The 22,763-nt window shown below is 43.1% G+C and overlaps 2 protein-coding genes across 10 annotated transcripts in view; both read left to right on the plus strand.

Moving 5' to 3' along the window:
• Nucleotides 1–6,125, plus strand: part of LOC140655753 (cell surface hyaluronidase CEMIP2-like) — a 58,391-nt gene extending 52,266 nt beyond the window's left edge. For 3 of the 6 annotated variants that reach the window (XM_072870599.1, XM_072870601.1, XM_072870602.1), the window contains 3 exons: nt 2,133–2,293; nt 3,582–3,691; nt 5,744–6,125. In XM_072870599.1, the coding sequence (XP_072726700.1) occupies nt 2,133–2,293; nt 3,582–3,691; nt 5,744–5,994 (522 nt within the window). In that variant the 3' untranslated portion in view covers nt 5,995–6,125. The other 3 variants (XM_072870600.1, XM_072870604.1, XR_012043840.1) reach the window with 3 other exon arrangements.
• CEMIP (cell migration inducing hyaluronidase 1) overlaps nt 1–22,763 on the plus strand; it is a 118,549-nt gene that overhangs the window by 47,905 nt on the left and 47,881 nt on the right. The window contains exons 1-6 of one of the 4 annotated variants that reach the window (XM_072870607.1): nt 6,263–11,417; nt 13,474–13,581; nt 16,472–16,624; nt 17,304–17,442; nt 18,233–18,469; nt 18,852–19,031. In XM_072870607.1, the coding sequence (XP_072726708.1) occupies nt 13,506–13,581; nt 16,472–16,624; nt 17,304–17,442; nt 18,233–18,469; nt 18,852–19,031 (785 nt within the window). In that variant the 5' untranslated portion in view covers nt 6,263–11,417; nt 13,474–13,505. Of the gene's footprint in view, nt 1–6,262; nt 13,582–16,471; nt 16,625–17,303; nt 17,443–18,232; nt 18,470–18,851; nt 19,032–22,763 lie in introns of those variants that run through there. The other 3 variants (XM_072870606.1, XM_072870609.1, XM_072870605.1) reach the window with 3 other exon arrangements.

Here is a 22,763-nt window from a genome sequence, read left to right on the forward strand (position 1 = left end):
TATTCAGATGAGGATCTGAGCCCTTGGGCAAAAAAAGGCCTTTTATCACCTCAGAAGAAGAGTTAACACCACCACTCTAGTGTAGAGGAAGGGGAAAAAAAAGCACACCAGAAGTCACTGTTTACAAAGGATGCAGGGAAAAAAAACAAGTTTGTTTTTCTGATTTTCTCTGCTGGCATTGCACTAAAAGATAAAAATAACTATATTTCACTACTGAAGGGTTTGGAGCTCTCAGGTTGTCCCTGCACATGCCTTATATGTCTGTCTAATGGTGAAGGGTGACTGAAATCATGCTTGCAAGGACACTGTCCAGGCTTACATGCCTGTGTGCTGCTGAATTATAATTAATGCTAACAAATGCCAAGCAAAGCTGGTACAGCATCCTTAAGGAGTCTGAGCAGCCAAGATTTCTTGCCACATGCACTAGCTGCATCATCAAAAATTTCTTCAAAACCATTAGCAAGCAGGTCTTATTGGAGGCAGCATCCTCACCTGCAGTGAAGCGCAGAGACCTGCGTGTGTGCAGCATAGACAGGCATAGTCAGTGAGGTTTGGAAAACCAAGGGTATCCTCAAAGCTTCTTGGCCTTTTCCAAAGCTTTAATTCAAACTGTTAGTTTTCGAAATAAGTTTTATTTCAGACACATGTACTCCTAGCTGAAGTACAAGGCTGGGGTAGGCAAATGATAAAGATTAAGGTCTAAAGGAGGATTCTTACCCTAAATCTTAAAAGTTGCAGGAAATTTGGAAATAAAGAAGTGAAGCAGAGGAGCCCCCACTACTGAGACGCATGTTTTGTTCTTGCTTTGCTGAATGAAATGCAAAAGTCAGAAATATTTTAAATTTATAATCCAAGCTGCCCCAAGGACTGAGGGAACTGGGTGCAGTGGTGCCCAGCTCCCGCTCCCATCGGGCTGCACGAGCCCTAGTGCTGACTCCTTGGCGGGTCTGCAGCATGTGGACAGGGGCAAGACACACAGCAAGGCTGTTTCTTTTGCCAGCACCTCATGTTTAGGTCGATTTGCAGTGGTGGTTGCTCTCTGCTCCGTGTGCATCCAGACTTTGACACAATTCCCAGGCTTAGGAGTGTGAGACAGCCAGCACCGGGCAAAAGATTTAGTCTGTCTTTGCTCCTCCTCACTCCCCTCTGCCCACCCATGGCCCAGACATTCATGTTTCCCTTACCCTTGACCCCCTATTGCATTCAGCATCCTCCGACATCTTGCAGAAGCCACTTTTTAACACTTGGCTCCCGCATTCAGTCTGGCCCTATATTCCCTGGAGGCATTCACATGTCTCAAATTGATGGGATGTAGCTGAGCTCCCTGGTGCCTGCAGGCTTTGGACAACTATGTGGATTACAGTGGCGTGTTGTGTATCCTGGGCTCAGCTTTCTGACAGCCTGACCTTGGTATGCTGTTGCTCTCCTTGGTGGAGGTTGTGTCCTCCCAGGCTGGGCTGCCCACAGGACGCTGGGGACACGCACCAGTGCTGGGCACCTCAGAGAGCCTTTGCCTTTCTAAGAGCAAATATCCTGAGATATGTATGGCACATCCTGAGAGGTGTAACCTGGGGAAGGAGCCTTTGCTGTAGGAAAGGAGGAGAGTAGGAGCCACTTGTGATACAACTTCTTTGAGGCACTGGGGCAGCCCTACAAAGAAGGAATACTTTGGTTTTGATATTTACATTTCCAGGGAAAACAAAAAAAGTCCATGTGTCGCCTCTATTCCCCCATCTGCTGCCTCAGCACCTCTCCCTTGCTCTGTGGTCAAATCTGCTTTGCCAAGTGACAGTAATTTCCCCCACATGGAAAGAAACTGTATTAAGACTGAACTAAGCATTTTACTCTCAGGATTCTTAGCTTCCCAAATGTATCTTCCTAATACACAAAAGATACCGATGACCTCATTTCTCATGTTTTTGTACCCCATTGAGAACTAAGGGTTTTGCTTCCTCCTGCCACTGACCATCTATCAGTGATGTCACTTCGTCTGTACTAATTATACATTTAAAATTATAGGGTGTACACCCTTGATATTTTCCTTGCTTGTAACTCCCTTATGGAAAAGCGGGATCAGAGTCTGAAGCTCCCCAGCCTGCCTCCATAAAACCTACCTCTGTTTCTTGTTGCAGATAAACGATACAGTTTTCCTGTTCAACAGCCGTGGGATATTCTTTGTGGTGCTAGATGCATGTTCAGGAGCAGTCGTGAGCAGGCGGCACTTTGACATAGTTATTGGTGAAAACGCTGCCAGTGCAATAACTGATTATGTTCAAACATTTATAAAAGAGAGGTAAGCAAACTGCTGAAAGCCCAGTTCATGTAGCAACCCATGGCTGATAGGCAAAGAAAGGAAAATGACCTACTTCCATAACCAAACCTGTGCTCTGAAGAAATCTGGCACAGATTAAATGTGTACAAATCCCAAATATCACCCAGATAATAAGAGAAGCAGCATCTCTCTCCCAGGATTGCACAGATTAGAGCAGACAGACATAGGTTTTCTGGAAAACTGGCAATTCCTTCTAAATTAACCATTCATTTTCCAGCATGGAGTAGGTAAGGTCCTTGCAATGACATTTGCAATCCTGCGCACCTGTCCTGGTGTCCAGCAATTTCCTGGCAGCCGATGATTCAGTTTTCCATTTCTGAAACGAGTTTGTTTCTGTTTACTCTTACTGATTGTTTTTGCCTCTTGTGACAGATAAAAATCATAGGTGTGCCAGATTTTCCAATAGGACTTTTCTTGAGTGAGCCAATGAATAGACCTGCCTGCCTGCGGGCTCTGTTACCTTGCATGTGTCCTGGCAATGGTCTGGATCATCTCTGTTTGTGTCTGTCCCACATTCCTTGTGGTTTTATGTGTCGCCACATAAACATGGAACAACAGAGATTTATAGATAAATTCTCAGCTGCTGGCAGAAGCAGGTCAAATAACCAGAAAACAGACTTTCAGTCCAAGACATTTCTGAGCAGTTCATGACCAAAGATTTGAACATTCCTGAGTTATTACATCTGTATTTATGCACATGAGTATGTACATGTATCAAACGTGCATGAAGTGACATATTTCCATATGATGCCTGTACCTTCGGTTTGATTTTCTCGTAGGATGTGTATTTTGCAAGTCAAGGCATTCAGCTAAATGCAACCAGTTGTGCCTGTAATTCGTTGCAGGTACAATTCACTGGTGGCTGAAAGCACATCTGTGAGGACCAAAGCCGGACTGAAGCTTGATTGAAAATCAGACCCAGGATGTAGATGGTTTCAGAGTCTCAGGACCGCACAGCAACTGAATTTCTTCTGCAGCTGAGTGTCCCTCTCCCATAAGGGATGCACTCGCAAACAGTCGTTTGTGCTTGTTTTGATTCTGTGTGAAGCACAGGTTTAATTTAGGAACATTTAAACAGAGACTTAAACTTAGGAAAGCTTACGTGTGATTGAAATCAAAGGGATTTAAGCATCTTCTTAAAGTTAAGCAAGCTCTTAAGTACTTTTCTGAATTGGAGCTTAAAGGTCTTGCAGATTCTTAATGAAGTAATATTTTGCAATCATGACATAATTACTGCCCTTCTTTTCAGATCACTTGTTCTCGTGTGCTCTAGAGATATTGCAGACGTGGTGGGGAGCTCCGAAATGTCTGTTTTTACCAGGCTCGGTTCAGCAAAGCCTATTGTTTTCCAGAAGGAAGGTAAATGTATTTATTCTACCATGTTTCTTTTGCTTAAGAATTACTGCTGTGTTTCCCTACTAAAAATGTACACATGCTTATATAGTGCTTATCAATATATTTCCTACCACAATATGCCAGTGTAACCTAGTAAAAACCTCTTGGCTTAGGGATGCTGAGAAGTAGGAGAGTTGTTTTGGGGCTTTGACCCTACTTCACCAGTGAGAAGCTGCATGCTGCAAATTTTTCATCCTAAAGGGAGATTGTTTTTCTAACCAAAAAACCTCAGAATCATTTAATAAAGATTCCATCTCTAAAATTGAACTGCTTTGCAAGGAAAAACAATCACAAACTGAAAGGTTGATGAAAAAGAAAATAGCCTGAATAGCTATTTATTTTTTTGGATGGAATTAAGGTGAAATCACCAGTTTTGGAAAGTTCTTATTACAGTTTTACCTTGGATTGCTGCGAGAAATCCATTGGTATCATTGGTCCAGGAAATCCATGCTGGGTTTCCTGCTGGAAAACTGGGGGCTATTGAGTCCAGGTTTGGATGAATAATTTGAGTGATAAGGAAATCAAGGAAACAACCAGCCAGCTTGATTCAGATTTCAGTTGCAGTCTCTCAAGGAGAGATCAGATGGAGAATTGGCTGTATTTCCAGCTTCTTTTTTTTCTTGGGCATTTGGGGATTTTTTTTTTCCATACTGCTTTACTGAAATTTATATCAATTTCTGGTTCAAGTTTCAAAGCTTATTGCTATGACCATTCCAGGGGAGGACAGCATAGTCTTTACAGCAGAGACAGTGATTTCACTTCAGTGCCTGTCTGATTCCCAAGAAGCTGTTTTTTCTTTCACCCTTTTAAAAGCAAAAATTTGAGGGTTTCTTTTTTGTTTTAGTCCTGAAATGTCATTGCTTCATTCTTTCATCAAAGCCCTGAATACTTTTGAAAGGAATTTTTTTATTAAAAAAGCAATCTTTTTTGTTTGTTTTGTCAAACTTTGTTCCCTGAACCACCTGCGCCGCTCGCTTGGGTGCAGCACTTCCAGGTCGTTTTGGGAGCTCGGTTCAGCCTCCAGCCCCAACTGCTCCTGGGGCACAAAAAGCAACAAGCAGGGCCATCCCCATCCTGGGGACACGCCGTTGGTGGCCATCTCCTTCCCCTGCCACTTCAGTGGGATGCTGGTGTCTGGCGGTGGGACTAAGCCGCTGCTGGCCGATCATGTGCCGCCCCTATTTCTCTCAGGCAAAGTGTTCACCCACATGTCTGCCCTGATTTCCAGTCTGGGTAATTATGTTCTGCTCCATGAGCTTTCTCCCGCTGATTCAGGTATGTGCAGTATTTGACTTCACAGCTCCAAAAGTGATCGCACGCAGGACTGGTCCACGCCGCGGGGGCTGCGTTTCGGGGCAGGCTGGAGCATTTCTCCCAAGTGCATATTGCTTCTGCCAGGGATAATGCAAAAAAAAAACCCCGATCCCCTTGACCCCAGCGGAATCAGGATTTAGGATCTTGTTGCCTGGTTTTTCAAAACCTTATTTAAATTAGAAGTGTTTACAGGAATAGTCTTGATCCAACCAGCTGCAAATAGCCTTGGGAGTCTTTGCAATGAAAAGCATAATATAAACACAAGACATTATTATTAAAATGGAAGAATACATAATGCCTTTGTACTTTGTGACAGCAGAGTACCAGAGCAGAGTCAACATGGGGAATAGTTTAGGCATAACAGGAAGAAACTGATGTAAACTAATAAAAGAAGGATTCAAAGTGCCTAACAATTTTCATGTAGTCAAATATGAAAAAGTACCAATGCTTAAAAATAAACAGTAAAACAATATTCCTGCTAACTGACATCTGGGAACCTATCTTATCTTATTGAAATACCTGCAGATTTGGGATGCAGTGAGGTTATGGCTTCAGCGAGGCTCATTCTCTCTTTCATCACCCTTTTTCTCTCCTAAATGTTCTGTTATTTTAATCCGAGGAAAAAAAGAGGGGCTAAGAAGTTTCTGTGCTGTGTGGAGGGAGTCCATGCTGTGCTGCTAATAAGTGAACCGACCCATCCAGAGGGTCACTCTCTTTGTGTCTGTTTTTCAGGGAGTTTTGCCATGCTTGGCTATAAAGGACAAGCCAAACCCTCCTGGATTAAAGTCCTTAATCATGCTGGTTATCAGAAAGCTGCTTCTCTACAGCATTACGTTCCCTTGAAGCTGAAAGAATATCAATGTCCAGCTAATGCTGACGAGTCGCTAAAATTCACTTTTCCTCAGAACCACTCGGAGCACATCTCTGCAGAGCCCACAGCGCCCTGGGATTAGCATCGCCGGTGCAACACCAGCCAGGCAAAGCCCACCGCTGTCACCAAACCTGCTCTTGTTTTTACAGGATTGTACCAAACCGATGGCGTTCACGTGTATATTTTATAACTAATAAATATATTCTCATCTTACCCACTGTGGTAGAGCTTTATTTTTCAAGCAGTGCCTCACAAAGCCGGATAGGAAAAGCCTGTGGGCTGCCCTTCCCAAGGAGAAATGTTTCAAAATATCCATGACTTGGTATCAAAAGGTAAGTTTCAAAGGCAAAAGCCTGCTCTCCAGCATCACAGGGACTGGAAATGAAATTTGGCGTGGAAACTTTAGCAACATCCAGGGAAACAGATGAACTTCAGCAGAGGTAGGGGATTCTCCCTTCAGTCCTGTTTTCCCTTCATTAATGTCTGCTTTTAAAAAGCTAAGTGTCCATGGCATCTTAGGTGAACTCAGTAACTTCTGCTTGCGTCAATGGGTAAGCACGCAGTGATCTTACAATAATACCTTCTAATCGAACTGAATATATAGGGGACAACAAGGAGTTATAAATGCGTTTCTGTCTCTAGCTAATGATTGGTGAAATGATGTTTGTCCAACTGATGTGAACATTTAATTAAAGACCTACAGGAATAAAACTCAGGATAAAGTATGTGCTGTGTTGGGTAAAGTCTTGCGTTCCTTTCAGACAATGCTTGTATTGACTTTCTGCTCCCATTGAGGACTGAAATACTGCCAGTATTAGTGGCTAATTCTCTTTGATTTTTTGTTTATGCTGCTGCTTTTTGAAGTAAAGACGAAAATAGAGCTTTGTATGCAAACTGAGAAACAACTGATGACCTCACTGACTACAGTTTAAGCACAAAGTTACCCTGAAATGATGACATACTCATTTTGGTTTGAACATGATGTTAGTTGGTGACAGCAGTGAAGAGGTGGGTGATTTGATTATCCATGTCTTTGTCACACAGGTTACTCAAACAGGTAGGTGAAGGCTTTGTTACTAGTGTCCCGTCGTTTCCTTGAAATTCTCAGAAATGGCCAAACAAGTTGCTACAGGGAAAGGTTAGTGTTTTGTTGGCCAGACTTTTGCTCCCTGGTGAGTTAGTCGCTCTGGCATCCGTGCACCGGCCAGCTGATACCGTGCCTCTGAGTGGGGACTGAACTCCTCTGTCTGCCTCTGTCAGACACATACCGCCCAGTGGTCCTTGGACGTGGGGTGAGAAAACACCTGAAAGGTTTACAGGCAGAAGAGGAGGCTGTGGCTTCATCCCCACACCAGGTAGGAGAGGTGGGAGTCAGGTTTGACCAGGGGAGAGGTCCTGGCTTGCTAGAAAGTGTGAAGAAATCACTGATGCTGCTCAGTAAAGGTAAGATAAAGAGTGACGCACAGGACATCATGGGCCTGAGCTGGCCCCTGCAGGGAGCAGTGGAGACTGATGTTCTCGGTGGAGATGTGGAGTGGTACAAGAGCCTGAGTGGCTGGGACTGACCCTCTGAGGAGCTTCCTGAAGTCCTTTTGAACTCCTATTAGTACCTAATTGTTATGATTTCTGTGGCCATGCAGGGGAAGAAAAGCAAGATATTTTAGGCTTCTGAGCTTAAGTCCAACATTGGAACAAGTACTTACAGAGCAAGCTTTTAGCTTCTTGGAGATTTATTTGATAACCTGTGACAGGTCCAGACCTGGATCCCAATAAAACTTTGCAGAGCTCTAACCCCAGGCTGAGACTAAACAATTGGCAAAGGAAGAGCCTGGTGAAGGAAGGAGAGGAATGTATGTAAACCTCTGAAAAATCTCTATTCCTCCTCCCGCCCCAGAAGGAGAGCTAATGGCAAATGTCCTGGAGAGGAAGGCGTGGAGCCATGGCAAGCCAGATGCAAACAGTAAAGTACCACAAAAACAAAAAGAAAAATATTTACATCCTGATGCAGTTATTTGGGTAGTTAAAAGCAGCAGTTTGAAAAGGATTCAGGATGCTGTGGTCCTCTTCAGCCACTGCACACACTTTTCTTACCTTGGGATGGAAAAAAGGCTTCAAAACCAGGGACGCTCTGCAGCGGGTACAGTTCCTCCGTGGACCCTTGGGACATTCAGGATGATGTTTTCAAAGGCTACTGCTAACTCGGCATGCACCAAAAGTCTGTGTGTGTGAAGCTGCAGGGGTAAGTGTCGCGTGGGCGTTGCATTTGTGGAAAGCTGTCATATTCCTCCTGGGGATTTCCTGAGCAGGAGGATCTCCACCCGCGCGCTGGAGTCCACATGGACTGTGCATGTCCACGTGGACCTGCGGCTAATCCAAGCATGTACAGTACACCTAATACATTCAGGATATTCAGCCATCCTGGTTATCCCCAGAGCATTTCTGCAGTGGGAACACGGTAGCTCTGGCACTCCCTGAAAGCATTAGCTTGGCTATACACTGACTTACTGTCAGCAGGCACAGCAAAGTCAGTGCACCCTGAGTCTCCAACAATGGGGTTCAGCTTCCCACCACTTTGATGCTTTGAAAACTTCATGCAGTGGATGAGGGTTTAATTCAGTGGAATGCTGAGCACTTCAAAAGCATGTGAAACTGGGAGTCAGTCAGCCTCAGATGGGTGGAGTGATATGAATTGCAAATTATTTTGTTTTAGCTGAGCCAAAAATTGCTTCCTTTCCTTTTCAAGGTCTGTAAGCCTCTGCAAAAAAAGAAGTTAATTCTGAAAAAAAGCAGAGCTTTAAAATAACTCTTTTTTTCCCTTTCATTTCTGTCTCAAAATAGTTTGCCGATATTACAACAAATTTGCAAACACTTTAGTTTCCTTTAATTTATTATTTGTAAAAATTTCCTCTAACTCCTGCTCCTTGCTCAGAATCTGGTTTTATGAACATCAGGAAATGAGGAACTTGCAGTGATGTTTATATACGGAATACGTGAGCAGAAGCTTCTTCCTTGTAGGGAAAGATGTTAGATAAATTTATAAGAAACCAAGGTTCATTGGGAAAAAAGTCAGAGTGCTGCTTTTGACTCCAGTATTGATTTCATTGAGAAGTAAAGTCTGTTCCTGAGTTTAATCGTCCCCTACTTGCCAGCTGAAAAGAGCAGCTAATGGCTGGGTGGCAAGCACAAGATCAAGATGAAGAGCAGAGGCAGCTACGCTGCTGTCATGCTCTGGGACTGGGAAAGCATTTTCATTAGCGATCCCTAGAAATGTGTTTGTTTATTTGTAAGGCCGTGTGAAGGCTTTAGCTGTGCTTGTGGCTGGGTGTGCGAAGGCTCCCCCTGCACAGGAATGTCACTGTAGCAAGAGCTGGCATGTCCTCGGGTCAGAAAGGCAAATGTGCTCCTCAAATCCATCGTCCCAGCTGGGGCTAAAATGCAAAATTCCCTGAGTGGGGTGAGAGGACAGTTGCTGCCATGCAACATCAGCAAGAAGGTAGCAGAGGCGCTAATTAAACAGCTCCTCTCTTTCTCAGGAATCAGCTTCCAAATCGATGTTGGCTTCTTTGCATATGAATGAGGAAACATGCAGCAAGGCTTCAGACCTAGCCATCAAGCCACTAAAACCTCAGCACCAGCTGTGGCAGTGGGACGGTCCAGGTCTGGCCACCTGAAGCACGAGGGGTGCACCACGGCCCTGGCACTGACCCATCAGGGTCTCCTGGAGCATCTCAGCTTGCAGAGATGGTCCCTGGGGAACACAGATTTTACTCACAGGTCCTCTAAAGTACCTGTGCAAACTACTGTCTGCTGACAGTTCACTCTCCGCCAGGCTAAAAGGCACCTTTTCCATGTGAGCTTTTCCTGCTCTTCTCTGGGGATGGCTCCGGATCTCTGCTTTGCCCCCACACAGTTCTGTGGCCTCTCTTGCTGGGCAGTAGCAGCAGTAGCAGCTGTCAGGTTGTGGGCAGGTTCTTTGCTCCTGTTTGACACCTTTTTCAGGGGAGATCAGGTAGCTGCTGCTTTTCTCCTGTCCTTGTCATGTTTATAATGGATGGTTAATGCTCCCATTATGCCCCACTTGACATACCAGAAAGGAGCCTCATCTTCAGCACATGTTGAAGGTACATCCTCCAAAGAGTGTCAAACCAGTCTTAAAAAGCACTTTAAAATACCCAAAATCGGGACTGACATTTTTAGAATCTTGGTGCCAGGCTTGGGTGGTTGGCCCAGAGTCGTGCAAGGTGGTGAGTCGAGGCCGGAGCCTGGCGTGTCTTTCTGAATAGCTGGCTGTGCCGCTCCAGAGAGCTCTGCTCTCCTGCCTGGGATTTGGGGATGTTTGCATGACCCCACTGCGACGCTTGTGACAGTCCAGCTTCCTCAGAGCGTTTCTTTGCTGTTTTGCTCTCATGGTTGTCTGCTCTGTGTTGCCTCCAGCATTAAAACCGCAGGGAGGGCAGTGGATTGGGATTCCTGTCTATGCAGTGTGCTTTCTAGTACAGTATTGCTGCTGACACCTGCGGTAGCAGCCAGCTGAGGACTAATGGTTTCCTACATCTACTTTTAGCATTGTCTGCTGCTATTGTTCACTTTTTGGAAAGATCCAGCAGCTGGGAATCATTTCAGAAAGTCTTCCTTGCCAGACCCAGGGATATGAGTCCCACTTGCCACTGCCAGGCAGCTTTTAATGGCTAGATGAAAAAGCTTTTCTCACCCAAGAGAGGAGTCACAGATGGTATTTGAGAAACGTTGGAGATGACAGACTTAGGGCCATACAAGTGTCCTCCTTACTTTCTCAGAGTGCCCGAATCTGCAGGGAGATTTGTTGACATTGCTGGTTACATCAGAGCTGAACTCAGCCACGTGGCGCCTGTTCAAGTGAGATGGAGTGTATTGCTGTATCCCCATGCGGCGCTCAGTGCTGAGCTAATGAAACGGCTGGCTGGCAGGAGATAACTGCTCCCGAGTCTTCTCCAGCAGCAGGCATTAATGAAAAGAGTCACTATCTCTTCCTCCTCTTATTTAACATATTTAACAGTAAAATCAAACATGTCACTGTTTGTGTCTAATATTTGGGAAAGATGCTTAATTGAGATCCTTTGAAGGAAAATTCCTGAGATTATCCTCCGAGCAGCATTTTTCCGGCAGTGTGTTAGTCAGAGCTGAATCAGAGGAGTCGTATCCTCTTGGCCCTGTCGGCTCTCAGCCTTTCCAACCCGAGTGCCAGTTAATACTAACACTGCAATGAACTCGGGCTTGCTGCAAGCCGAATCAAACACCCTACCTCAGTCACAAAATAAGCAGGATATTCTTTGGACTGTGGCAGATCAGACACTACAAAAACATTGGAGCCCTGGCACACAGCTGACGCCTCCAAAAATGACATGACTTTCCAGTGTCTGATTGCTTGTTTTGATCTCTGCTGATGAAGGTGGAGGTAATCAGGGAAGCAGTCCCTGGTGAGCAACCGGGGATATAAGAGCAGAAGCCATTTTGCACAACCTGATGGTAAGTACTGTGCAGTTCTTGGCTCTAAAGAAAGCAACGGCTATGAAAGTTCTTACACTAATTTCCTACCAGTTTGCTATGAGTTACTGTCAGAAACAAGATCATGAGCTGGATGGAGCAGAGATGCTCCTCTGAGTTTTTAATGAGCCAGAGCAAAGAAATTTCTTTGCTACCTATGAAGCAACAGGAGAGCAAATGCATGCCATCACTGCCAAAAATTCAGTCCCTTCTTTTTATTTGAGCGAACTCTTGTATCATCTGATTGTATTTTATGACCAATGCTTTACCAGTTGGAATCTAGCTTTATGCAACACTAACATACAGCTGTGTCCATGCTATAAGAAACACTGTTTATCTGTCATGACCATCCTGTTGTATTACCACTTGTTTAGTTTTTCCTCTATCGTTAAAGCAGAATCTAGTGATTGGGTTTGCAGATTAGGCTGTGTAATAATCGCTAATAAATCTTGACATTTTAATGGGTGTACTTTGGGTGTATGTCTAATAATATTCCTTTAAAAGAGCCCTGGCTTATCAAACATTGATGGTTAATGCTGTTAAAATGTCAGACATGTGCAGCCTGGTTCTGGCACAAATTCCATGGCGACAGTATAGCTCTCTGATAACATATATCATTCAAAGTTATAGCATTACTAAGTGCATTCCTCTTTTCTACTGTTTTGTAACAACATTTCAGCACCTGATAGACTGTACCGAGCCCTGAGTCTATGCTGTTTCCAGAGCTCAGGGCTGTCAAATATACTATACCAAAACAAGCAAACATTTTTCTGCTAGAATATTTCCTGACAAATCTGGTTCTAATGCTATTTTTAATACAGTCATTGGATTACATGTGGTTTGAACGTATTGTTGCGCTTCGAGCTATATCACCTTTATGAAACGTACAGACATGTGTTTTGTATATATACACCGTAAAATGTGCTCCAGACTAAATCCTGGCTTCTTGCGTATCTTTTTCTCGTGTTTTTTGTTTGGTTTATATTAAGAAGTGACATAAAAAATAACATGTGTTTTTTGCCCTAAAGAAATTGGGGCACCCTCGAGTTTTTTTCAATCACTTTTTTTGCGTCTAAACTGTGCGATGCATATGTTTATCCTGTTTCATCATTGTGATGTGACATGACAGCTACAAATAAATTTCTTCGATATTCCTCAGATACTGGCTTACATGAGAAAACCTAATGGCTCCAAGGACTACATGTGAATTTTAAACAGTACCTTATGAATACAGAGCATTGACACTTACAGAAGTGGGTGTCCTTGCCTCAGTGTGAATATGCATGTCAATAAATTGTCATGAGCACAGGGCAGAGCTGCAGAATCAATCACTGGAGAGAATCACATTAGTTCTAACTTTGACTTTCATGACACTGCTTGTTTGTTTTTGCTGGGGGTTGGCTACTGAAGAAACGAAAACAACATTAGGTAGACCGGTTTCAAAAGCAGCTTTTGGTTTTGCAAGAAAACTCTGGGCTGGCACATTAAATAGACAATGTTTTCTTGGATCTGAAATCTAAAAAACTGCATGCTTCAGACTGGAAGCGTGAGTACGGTTTATCTTGGGGGTGCACAAAACACCATTGCTAAAAATGTGTGGGTAGTACGCGGGGAGAGAGGTGCCATTGAAAGGTTAGCTCATGAAAATTTGTCACTCTGAAAACGCCTTCTCTGTTGTGTTTCATTATTTTTTTGCACATGTGAATATTCAGCCCTAGAGAGTCTTGACAGTGGATGTGTTTTTACTGCATTCCTAAGGCGTTTTTGGTTACATCTGGTGGTTGCTTTCTGAGTGTCTATTTGGATTCCCAAGTGGGTTTATCCTAAACCAAACAAAGGGTAAGGAGCTGCCCTTGGTTTCTTGCTCTGTTCGGGCTGGTCCCAAAGCAGCGTGAAGGTGTTCTCAGCCATAGAGCTGAATAGGAATGGATGTGGGCTGGCATAAAGCTGGATATAACCTTTATTGTGCAGTGAATGGTTTTTGCCTGACCTGGGGAAAAAAAAAAAATAACATTTGCTTGATACTCTTTCTTCACAGGTATCCATCCACAGAATTAAAAATCCTGAAGAATGGCTCTACCTACCTCCAAGTGTCTGGCCAAAAACTTCATTTTTCTTCTGTTTGTAATCTCTTCTGTAAGCACAGGTAAGTTTTCCTGCTATGGGGAAAAAGGGCATTGTTTGTAACACTATTTTTAAATAAAGACATTGCTGGTTTAGATTGAGCAGCTTTTCACTCTTCGTATAAGAAGAGTCAAGGTCAGAGTGAGAAAACTCAGGAGAAAAGCAGTTTTCTGATATGCCAGTACTCCTGATCAAGGGCAGCTGGAGTGGCAAAGGCTGAAATTTCTGAGCAGGTGAAAGTAGCCTCTGGAATCCCTCAGATTCTGCCACACGTTCTTAAAACAAACCCACATCCAACAAACTGCCACAAAGAAATAACAAAAGAAACCTCAGGTCCTAATGGCTGTGGCGGTGGGAGGTGAAGTCAAGCATTTTGCTGCATTGCCCAAGCCCAGATGTGGAGAGCAAAAAGCTATGGGGTGGGTCATCCCTGCCCCTTGGGGTTTGTCTCTTCCAAGCAGCCCTTTTCCTGAGTGGTTAGGGACAGGGGAAAAGGGAAGCTGGATATACATATTCTAAATAGAGCTAGTTTGACGGTTTTTATTTGTTTAAAACAAAGAGACCATATGTCTTGCCCCAAACGCTGCAGCTGCATGAAGCAACCCTTCACTGCCATGCTCAGGCCCTTTTGGTCAAGAAGCAAAACATTCAGTTAATCCCTTGTGCTGGGTAGAAGTTGCACTCTTATTTAAAAAATGACAACGAGAGCAATAGTCCAAGCTGGCAAAGTAGCTGGACCAGCTGGCAGAAGATGCTCAGCCCTCTGGTGTCCTTGGCACAGCGGATGCGGGTGCTGTGCACGGCTACTGCTCTCTGGTACTAATTGGTTAATGAAATTGGGAATTTGGGTCCTTTGTTCTGGATTGTGTTGGCTTTTGCTGGTTGTCATCCCAATCATCAGCGTAAATTCCTCTTGATTTCCCCTTAGGCGTCGCAGTCTACCTCTCTGTTTCTAAATAATGAAATTGGGGGGCATGAGTCATCATTTGAGACTGCAGGAAGCTCTTTTGGCCAGTAGCATAGCCAAGTAAATGGAAAAATGAACAAGTTTTTATCCTGTCCACTTAATCTAGTTGATAATTATACCTCTACATTTGAATCGATACTTTTGGTTTTAATTAGCTTCTCATCATGAGCAAATTTTTCTATTATCCTTTTTCCTATGGGAATAACAGCTCATTTTTTTTTAATTTGTTGTCAGTGTATATTACAGTTATATTTGAACATCTATTTACAATGCAAGTCCCATTTCCTGCCTGAAATATTTATCTTTTCCAACTCTTATTAATTCTGTGTGTCTTCTGGTAGGAACCCAGAAACTCCTTATTTTCCTCAATTATTGTAAATAGGAAAAAGTGCCTCTGACATTACTGATATGCTTCCCAGTTTTCAGCTGGCACAAGTGATATCAAAATCAGGCCCTGGATGCTTATCAGTATTTGACTTGCTACCTGCTAGATTTGATCACTTCATGTATATGGAAAAATTTTGCAGAGAGCCAAGGCATATGTTGCCCACATGAAATGTCCCTTGCTTACCTTGAACAGTTGGTATTTAATGGGTCTCTGGTGACATTAAGGCAGTGGCTGGTCCAATTCTATTGTTGTCTTAAGACATGAAGCTGGTGGAGGAATCTGAGAGGAAGCTGAATGCAGATGGACAGATTCTGTTTCTGTTGCTGTGGAACGCCAGATGTCCCTCAAGTTTCACAGTGGCAGCACATGACAGCTCGCTGCCAACTACACCAGCACCAGGACGTGTTTCCTTGCATGAATTCACATCGTTGTCCTTTCCATTAACTGAGTGCATTAGTATCTATGGGGCAAAAACTAAGTGCCAGAGACATAACCCTGCTGAAGTCAAGGTGTTTATCCCATGTCTATTATCATTGACTTGTGGATCCTGTAGTTTTCCTCTGGTGTTTTTGTTTTAAAGGATAAAAATTGGAGAGCTGGTGAGAACTCCCAACCCTTTCTGATGGCAAAGGGCTCATTGTCCAAGCTTGCACTGACCTCAGCTTCCTAGGATTAGAAAGGTTTCTACCGTCAGAAAACATGCATCACACATGGGACTCTCGCACTCACGGTTTTGTTCATTAGAGTAAGATGTGAGGCTCACATATCGAGTGAGATTATATCAGGGAAATATTTTATCTTAAGTAAATACTTACAACATGAGACTCTTGGATTTGGTATGAGAGCCATTTAGACTAACATGTCATGGCAGTCTGTAATCAAATTTGTGTATAGAGACTGGTGATGTGTGAACCCAAAGCTAATATTTATTGCTTCTGCCTGGAAAAGCTCACAAACCCAGAGACTCTCTCTTGTGAGATTCCTGTTGCTCTCTGTTACTGGGTGGACTGGTAATTCCTCGGTGCTTGGTGTTTTCCTGCTAGTTTGAGCACTTGTACTTTCAATCTCCAGTGAAAACACAGTATGCAAACATTTTAATGTCTTTAGATTAAACAAAGCTTTTCAAACCTCGCAGGTATTTTGGGGGCATTTTTAAACATAGTTGTTGTTTTATCCTTTCATCAACATCTTCCCTGGGCTTGTGAAAGGCTCTGTGTCTGGATGGTATGAACGGAGCGGAATGTCACTGCAAGAAGGGCTCAGTTACAGCCTTTTCTCGGGTAGTTTTCTGGAAACTGCACCCCTCGCAAGGCTCCTTTGCATCGGGTAGCAGGTTTTTCCACGTTTCCAGAAAATAGAAAACCATACAACTTAAGCTGTTGTTTGTTTTCTTTTGTTTGTGACCCACATGTACTCTGCTGCACTGAGATATTGCTGTGTTCCGGGAAGTCAGCAAAGGGGTGTACCGAGAATGATACTGTAAAGATGCCCAGATATGAAGCTTTCTGTCTTGCACAGAATAAACAGTAATTGGCTTCCCTCTCCATCTCTACCCAGCAGAAGCAGATGTCACATGTCCTGATAAGGATCCTGAGTTAGAAAACTGGAACCCAGGCCACAACGAAGAAAACCACATTGAAATCCGTAATGGCAGGAAGCTCCTTCTCTCTTCTTCTGCGACTGTCCACTCTATCCACATCACTGATGGAGGTAAAACGTGCTGGTAGCAAGGCTGGGGGCAGTGTGCTTTCCTCTGTGGCTATTTAAATCACTCTGTCTCATGCTGGGAGAGCTTTCTGCTTCTTGCTGAGAACTGGGTGGCTACTGGACAAACACAGCTTTAATTCAGTACAAGGGTGGGTGGTAGCTGAGATGTTATCAGTTCTTTAGCCATTATAATCAACCTATTTGCTGTCCTTTCTGGAGAATTTACAAAAGCAGCTCAGTATACTTATTAGTTCTACTTCTGTGATTTGCTTCAAAAACATCTTTTTACTAAATCGTTGTCCCAATAACATCATACTGCAATAGTAGTGTTCTCAGGGTCTCAGAACAGGGCAGATACATATGTGCCTCTGTCTCTAAGGACAGAGTCATAGTGTTGCTGGTGGCTGCTAGCCTGAATAGCTTTTATTAATCTTAACTGAATTTCTATCTCAGTTTTGAATGAGTCCTCTTCCATGCAAATCTTAATTGCAATCTTCAAGAATTGGACTGAATAAAAACCATGTAATGTCTTTAAGATTTGTATTGAGAGCTGTTTTGGGGAGGATGGGCAGAATCTTCAAAAATTGAGATGAGTGCCCAGCATTGGGTTTAGCACAATGATATCACAACCTCTGATGAGCTGCTGTGTTTTAAAGCAAGTCTCATAACCTTCTCTACTTAGGAAAATTGGTCATTAAAGACGACGTGCAGCCTATCATTTTGCGTACTAGACATATACTCATTGAAAATGATGGAGAGTTACATATCGGCAGTGAGATGTGCCCTTACCAAAGCAATGTGGTTATCATCTTATATGGCCGGTATGTATGCACGATAAAATATTATCTTAGAACTTTCTAGGATCTCTCTTCCGCAACAGGGAACAAAAATATTCCTTAAAATTACTTTTTGTCAGATATACTTACCATCAGTGCTCTGTGGAAAGTTCAGTAGCTTTTTAAACAATTTAAATGGCCTGTAAAAAATTGACGCAGTTTTGGTTCTGGTTTCCAAATTCTCCTGTGAGATGAACACTGGGGTATTTGGGCATGCCAGAAAATCAGCATGCACCTTGCCACCACTCAGGCTGATTTTCCAGAATAGGCTTAAAACCCGAGGAGTTCTTTTATTCTGAAAATTCTCCTCCCTAAACATCCTTTCTTTCTGCATGAGAGCGGTGAGCCAAAGGATAATACATTTATGTCTTGCAGATTGCTGCAAGATCTCTTAGAATTTCAAGGATGCCAAACTCATATTTAACAACCACCAGACCTCCTAGCTCCTGGTTAGCGTCCTAACTTCCTCCAGAATTCAAAAACACAAACGTGTCATTCAGTTTGGGCTTCAGGCCTCCTCTGGCCTGGATATAATGAATATAACATGTATAATCTGCATTCCAGATTGCTGCCGGTCTTCAGTAGTTGCTAGTATTATTTCAAAAAAATTATTTTCTGTGCAATGTGGGCAGTTGCTGATTCTTAGAGTAGTTGAAAGAAATGCATTGCAAATCATGACACTTCTCTCCTTGGGCCATAGCAGAATAAGGGGAGAGGCTCCTTTGACTGTCAGATACAAACCCAAAACTGGTTCTTTTCCTCTTTCCTGCTGCAGAGCGGATGACAGCAGCCAGCCGAATCCCTACTTTGGGCAGAAGTATCTTGGAGTAAGTAAGGGTGGCACTCTTGAGATCCACGGAAAGAAAAAGCTGTCCTGGACTTTCTTAAACAAAACTCTTCATCCTGGTGGCATGGAAGAAGGTGGATATTACTTTGAAAGGAGCTGGGGCCATCGGGGGGTCATTGTCCATGTTATTGACCCAAAGACAGGAGCAGTTGTCCATTCAGATCGGTAAGTGACTTTTCAACTGTCTAGATGTGTGGATCTTTGGGAACAGGTTGGGGACAGCATCTCGGCAAGCTCAGAAACACACATTTTAGCCTCTTGTTCAAATGGGTGTTATTGCATGTATATACAATTCTTTCTAGATCAGTAATCTCCAAACCAACGAGTGAGTAGTGTTACTACCTTGCTATTCTGTCAACTAGAGTTTAATCAATTTGGCTTAACAGAAACCCCTAATATACCCTGTTAGACAAGTGCTTTTGCAACGGGATAATATCATTACTGTAAACAATACAAAAGAGTTATTTCTTTGTAGAACTTGCTTTTCAGTACATAAAGTTGCGATGCTCAGTGAAGTAAATGCTTTTGGTTGTTTTTATCACTTTAGGTTTGATACCTACAGAGCAAAAGAGGAAAGCGTACGTCTTGCCCAGTATTTGGGCAGAGTTGCGAATGGCATGATCCTGTCGGTTGCAGTGAATGATGAAGGATCTAGAAACTTGGACGACTCAGCCAGGAAAGCAATGACCAAACTGGGCAGCAAGCATTTCCTCCACCTTGGGTTTAGGTATGTGCCAGTCCTGCCAGCTCTCCGAGCACAGAGTCTTTATTATGCTCCTGAGATGTCCAAATAATTCCACTCTCTCAAAGGCACAAAGTTCTTTCACATGGAAAAAAAAAAAAAAAGAGGAAAACTTCTCAATGTGAAGTTTTAGCAGATAATTAGATAGTTTAAGATGCAGTCAGTGTCTATATTGGATATTTTTATTAGCAGATTGAGGAATAGTGTATGATTCACATTAAAAAATATGTTTTTCCAAGATATTGTTCCCACAAGTTACTTATTCCAATTTACTTTCAAGCCATCCCCCAAAGATTTAAGAAGCATTTCTACATGCACACAGTGGATTGGATGGGCTGAACATTAAGGAGGGTAGAATAATAGCCTGGCTAATACAACCCTGGCTAAATACATATACATACATACAGCATATTCTTCAGCTTGTCCAATGCATATTCAGGGACTTGTGCAACACAGAAATTTAGCACGCATGAATTTATGCTGCGGACTGTAAATACTTCTGTGGCCAATACAGTGTCTATTTTGGCACACACACTGTTGAGAATATTTGCTGTTTACCCAACCATAGCTATTATATTTTTTGTGTTTATCTGAATTTATGAAGGCTTTTTTTTTAAGAGGCACTAAAAGGGTCACTGCAGAACATGAAAAAAAAAATCTGCCTTGTAGGGAGAAGTGATTCAATACAGCAATCTGTGGGAACAGATAAATGTCATCTGGGCACGTGCAGATGGAATAAGATTTGGGATGGTTGATGAAGAGGTTGTGTCAAATATTACAGGGATGCCTGTGCACCAGATAATGCATTTCAAATAATCAAGCAAGCCTGCAGAAGTAGTCTCCAAAACCAGTCTATCTCCATCAGTGCAATGCTTGCTCTCAAATACCCAGAACCCATATTAAAGCCCAGTAGCCTGCTGGGTTTCTTCTCAAAGACTGGAATTAGGGAAACAGAAAAAGATTTTTGAACATTATACTTTTTTTTCCAATTGTGCAACAGGAAGAAATTGATGGGTTTCGCATATGTTTATAAAAGTAAATTGCACTTGATGTTTTTAGGCTGCTGTGGTGTTTTAATGCTAGTTTCTCACTTCTTTGCCATAAATGCTTATAATGGAAATACCATAGAAATTCATCCATGGAAGTGTGACTTTCAACATTGCCATTGTTTGCAGTCAAAAAGCTAATCCTTGCCATGCTGTTACCTGAAATACCACAATATTTCCTTATATAAATAATAGGGACATTGTGCGTACCATCATGTGGTAGCAGTTGGTAAATATTGTCTCCCACCAGCATACTGGTATGTGGAAAAACACCTGCATCTTGGTGCATTATTTAAAAGACTGTATTTTTAGGAGTGTTCTCAGTGTCTAAGTTCATCAGCTTTCAGAAAAAACATTGTCTGGATGGCAGCTAGGACCAGATTTACAAAGGCAGTTAGATGGCAGAGTGGAAGGCAGGCGGCTTTGTCAGAGTATCCAACCTTTTCTCCTGATGCAAATTGAACTTCCACTTCACTTTAGCATAACAAGATTTAGACATATTGATTTACATTTGAGACACATCTGTAACTATGAATAAGGATGCGTATACCTGACAGGTGCTTTTCAGAATTTTTTGGAAGATCTTAAAAAAAATGTTCAGGATGAGAAAATTACACACATGTTCAGGATGAGAAGATTACACACACATGTACATACTTTAACCTGTATGGCAAAGGAAGGCTCTGACAGAGGAGAGTGGATGGATTTTTCTTTCTAACATGCCCATGTACGTGCTCTCACCACTCACTGCCTGGCACCTGGGGTTTGCTGGCTGGTCCTGCTGAATCCTGGTTGTCAGTTCTTCTCAGCTCCCTGCCAAGGGCTGGGGCTGACCATGGGCATCACTGAGACAATAACAGTGTAAGCCCCAGGCAGTAATTTGGCTTAGGAAATTTCTGTTTCACGTTTTGTGAGGTGCCACTTGAGTCAGGCTATTCAGCCGTAGACTGGGTTGTTTTCTGACTGGGGTGGTGGCGGGGGTTATACGGACAAATTCCTGTCGATCTCCAGTTGCTTCATATTCAACCAGATTGTAAAGTTGTGCAACTCCCCCTTGCTGTAGCAGAGCCGATGAGCAATGCTGATTTATCCAAAAATGTTTCTGTGCTCCTGGCATCTGTTTCAGTTGCCTCTTTGCTGAGTCCAGAACATTAGGAATGAAAGGAAAATCTTGCATTCCTCCTCTATTGTTGTCCTTTTGAAAAGTGAGTTTAATCTTTAAGTGTGAGGTTTTTTTCCCTTTTTTTTTTCCTTTTTAAATTAAAAGAAAGCCTTTCTGCACTTGATGACATAGTTGTTCTCTTTGGAATCCCACCCAAATATCACTGGTTTGGCTCTGAACTTACTGGTCCCTTGATTTCACACAGCCTAAACAGATTGCATGTGTCCTCATGTGTCAGGGTTGAATGACTTTATTTTTAGTGATAAAATAACTGGGAGAAACAAGTATTTTAACATATGAAATGGGGCCAAACCTTGAGTTGCAGAACTAGATAGCTTCTTATTCTTTAGATTATTTTTGGGCCATCATCTTTTTTGTCATTTGTTTTGAATTTGGTGACCAAAAAAAAAATCTATCATCTTGCCTGCTGAGTGATAAAGTGTCCTTCCTGCCCCCATCCCCCTTCTCTCCCTGGATGGAGATCACAGCCCGGCAGTGCCTTCAGCACTTGGCGCACAGGCAAGTTTTCCAGCAGCAGCATCTGGCTCGCTGGCAGGCTCCCGAGGCAGTTGTGCTGGCAGCTTCCGCTGAGCCCGTCCTGTGCTCGGGCTGAGGACATGCCGCTGGGACTGCCTCCCCTTGAGGAGCCATGTCCGGTGCGTGCGTGGGGCCTCAGCATGGCATGGGGTGCACCAGTGCTCCACGGAGCCTGCCCCTGCCAACCTCAAAGCCCGGGGCTGCGAACCCCAGCAAAGCCCAGCTCATGCCAGTGGTGATTTGTGCGTGTTTTAGTGGCTGTCTGTCAATGTCTATATATGTTTTCTTCTGAACTTCCAGAGTGGTTTATAACTTCGCTTATACCAGCAGATGGCAAATGTAAGGTGACCTGCAAGACTCAAGGGTGAATCCTGATGCAATTGAAATCACTGGGTATTTATACCTATAGAGACATGATTTAATCTATGGGACTGTTTGTCAGGGTGAGGGGTCAGGGTGACAGTCTCCCTACCACCCTAAAAGCATATTTGTTATTCTGTTAGTCATTAAGAGCAGATATGCCTGAACTTCTTCTATTTTGAAGATAAAACTCCCTCCTGACCCCCACTAATTGGGTTCACCTCCAAGGTTGGGAGGCACTTTAGTCTCTGTCTCCATTGCTTACTCATCCATGTGGTCATTCTCCAGTGTTGCTGATAGCTATTGAACCTACTCAACCAATAACCATCAGGCAGTAATGAACTTAATTCTGATATAGGATCAGATTTGAACAGATAGTTCAGACTCATAAACCTTTATCCCTATTCAACGTTCAAAATAAGGAAACGAGATATCCAGAGACTATCTAGGTATTTTTTGTTGCCCTTTACCAGCCAGTCTGTCTATTAGAAATTCTCACGGGTCATTCCAAAGACAATTGTGACATACAAGATTTCAGCATGAGCTAAATTCATTTAAGCAGAAGTGGCTTTTTTCCCGTATTCTTTAGTGTGCGTGCACACACACACACAC

Source organism: Ciconia boyciana, chromosome 8 (genome assembly GCF_034638445.1).
Source record: "Ciconia boyciana chromosome 8, ASM3463844v1, whole genome shotgun sequence".
Lineage (NCBI taxonomy): Eukaryota > Metazoa > Chordata > Aves > Ciconiiformes > Ciconiidae > Ciconia > Ciconia boyciana.